This window comes from Mus pahari, chromosome 5, assembly GCF_900095145.1.
Source record: "Mus pahari chromosome 5, PAHARI_EIJ_v1.1, whole genome shotgun sequence".
In the NCBI taxonomy this organism is placed as follows: domain Eukaryota; kingdom Metazoa; phylum Chordata; class Mammalia; order Rodentia; family Muridae; genus Mus; species Mus pahari.
This window is the reverse complement of record NC_034594.1, coordinates 26,979,374-26,981,289: the sequence shown is the minus strand read 5'-3', so window position 1 is coordinate 26,981,289 and position 1,916 is coordinate 26,979,374. Positions and strand designations below refer to the sequence as shown.

Below are 1,916 nucleotides of genomic sequence, written 5' to 3'. Positions count from 1 at the left end.
ACTCTGTGCTCTGTCATTTCCTCTCTGTGTCACAGATCACCTTTCCTGAGGGGAGAAGCTCCTGCTTCTTGCAGACCCTTCATACTTCGCTTCCTCCTTTCTTAGGCAGCACATCTGCACTCCTTGGGTGTGGAACCCACTAATTCTTGCTGTGCTTTCTGTCCTTGGCACTTGTGTCTTGATCTATTGATAACTCACCAACTGTTTGACTTTATTTCTCAAGTTTAGTGGCTCTCCCACAAAGAGATGGCTCTAGGGGGACAGACATTGTCATCATTATTAGTTGTCATCTGCCACTGGAAATGCAGTTCACAGCCACTAGCAATGAAGGTAGTCTAATCTTTATGCTAGAATGCTAGCGATCAGAAGAAAGATTTTATAGTAAGAATTTGTGGGATTTTTTAAGCTACCATTTGTATTTATTCCTTGATAATTTTATGCAATATATTCTTAACTCCTTCCCAGCTCCACCAAGACCCTTCCCCAGCTTAGGTCAAGGTATCCACTATATTTGGAACTGCAAAAAAGCTGAGAAGAGAATTAGGGAAGTGGTTTTGTTTTGTTTTTTAGTAATGGAAATATGGACTTAGTTTTAAAGACTATGGAAGAATTTATGTACACATTGTCAGGTACAGTATGTCATTTGTGAATTGTAGAAAACCTTGACAGGGCTACAGAGTAGAAAGCATGACCACATCTTTATGTTAGCTACACTGCCTTGACTATAAGAAAGATTACTTACCCAAAGCCATTAGAAGGCATTCAGGTAGGTATTGGCAATACACAGAGGCTTTCCTTGAGGTTCCTAAAGGAGCCTCTGTGGAAATGCCTGTTTGGGGAACTTTGGGCAGGGCTATTTAGCAACCACTATGGAAATAATTCTCTTTCCTTCTTTGTATGTGTGTGTGTGTGTGTGTGTGTGTGTGTGTGTGTGTGTTACAGATAGTCATACCAAACAAAGGTCCTCAGGAATACCAGTCAGGCTTTATGCCGGAGCCCTATCTTTGTGAACAGTCATAAGTGCTGTGTACCAGGAGACCTTGATCAGCTCTTTGTTGGTTCATGACAGTTGAGGTGACATTCAGGTAAAACTTTTGAATGTCAGAGGCCCAGCATTGTTTCAGTCTTGCTGCCAACAGGAACCCAGAGGGCATGTCTGTGCAACATGCTGTATGTTGTTTATGCTTCAATATTAAGGGGAGTCAGAAGGAAAAGTTTTTGTACAGTAAAAATTTAGGGAAAGGAAGAAAAACAGTGTAATACAAATAGGCTTACTAGAACTGCATATCGGAAGTTGCCAGTCTGTAAGCCTTTCGGATTTTAAGTGTCTTTGTTAAGGTGTGTTTCTGCTTTCAGCTTCCAGAAATGCTGCATGGAGATGGAGACCATGAGGAGCATGGCTTCTGTCCAGTTGGGCAGTTCATTCTTCAGAATTTAGGACTGCTGTTTGGATTCGCCATCATGCTGGTTATCGCCCTCTATGAAGACAGAATTGTGTTTGACATCCAGTTCTGACCATTCCCGGTATCTCTGTTGATTGTGGGAATGCTCGTGCAGCTTGCCTCTGTTCCTTGTACTGTATGCACGTTGCTCAGAAAATCCAGTGGCCTGCCCTATTCACAGGTTCTGTAGATTTGAGCCTAACCATGAAAGACTGGTGCTCAGTACTGTTTTCTCTGCATGAATTGGTCTTTTAAAAGTTTGCGATAAAGTCAGAACATGGGACTCCATGTACCAATATTGATAGAAGTTTAAGAGAATCATATAAAACACTAGTCTTTTTATTAGTAGAAACTTCTGTGGCTATGCAGAAATAGAAATTAAACCAAAAAATCATTTAAACTTTAAAAATATTTTAAATGGACTTTGAGCAGACATTTTTGCGTGTGTGCTATGAATGAATTTTAGTGCCCTCT

General features: G+C 40.8%; 1 protein-coding gene across 1 annotated transcript in view; it reads left to right on the top strand.

Annotated features, from left to right (window-relative positions):
• The window catches only part of Slc39a10 (solute carrier family 39 member 10), a 115,459-nt gene extending 113,944 nt beyond the window's left edge, over window positions 1-1,515 (top strand). The window contains exon 11 of the mRNA XM_029538379.1: window positions 1,357-1,515. Within this exon, the coding sequence (XP_029394239.1) occupies window positions 1,357-1,515 (159 nt within the window). The remainder of the gene's footprint in view (window positions 1-1,356) is intronic.
• The last annotated feature ends 401 nt before the right edge of the window (window positions 1,516-1,916 follow it).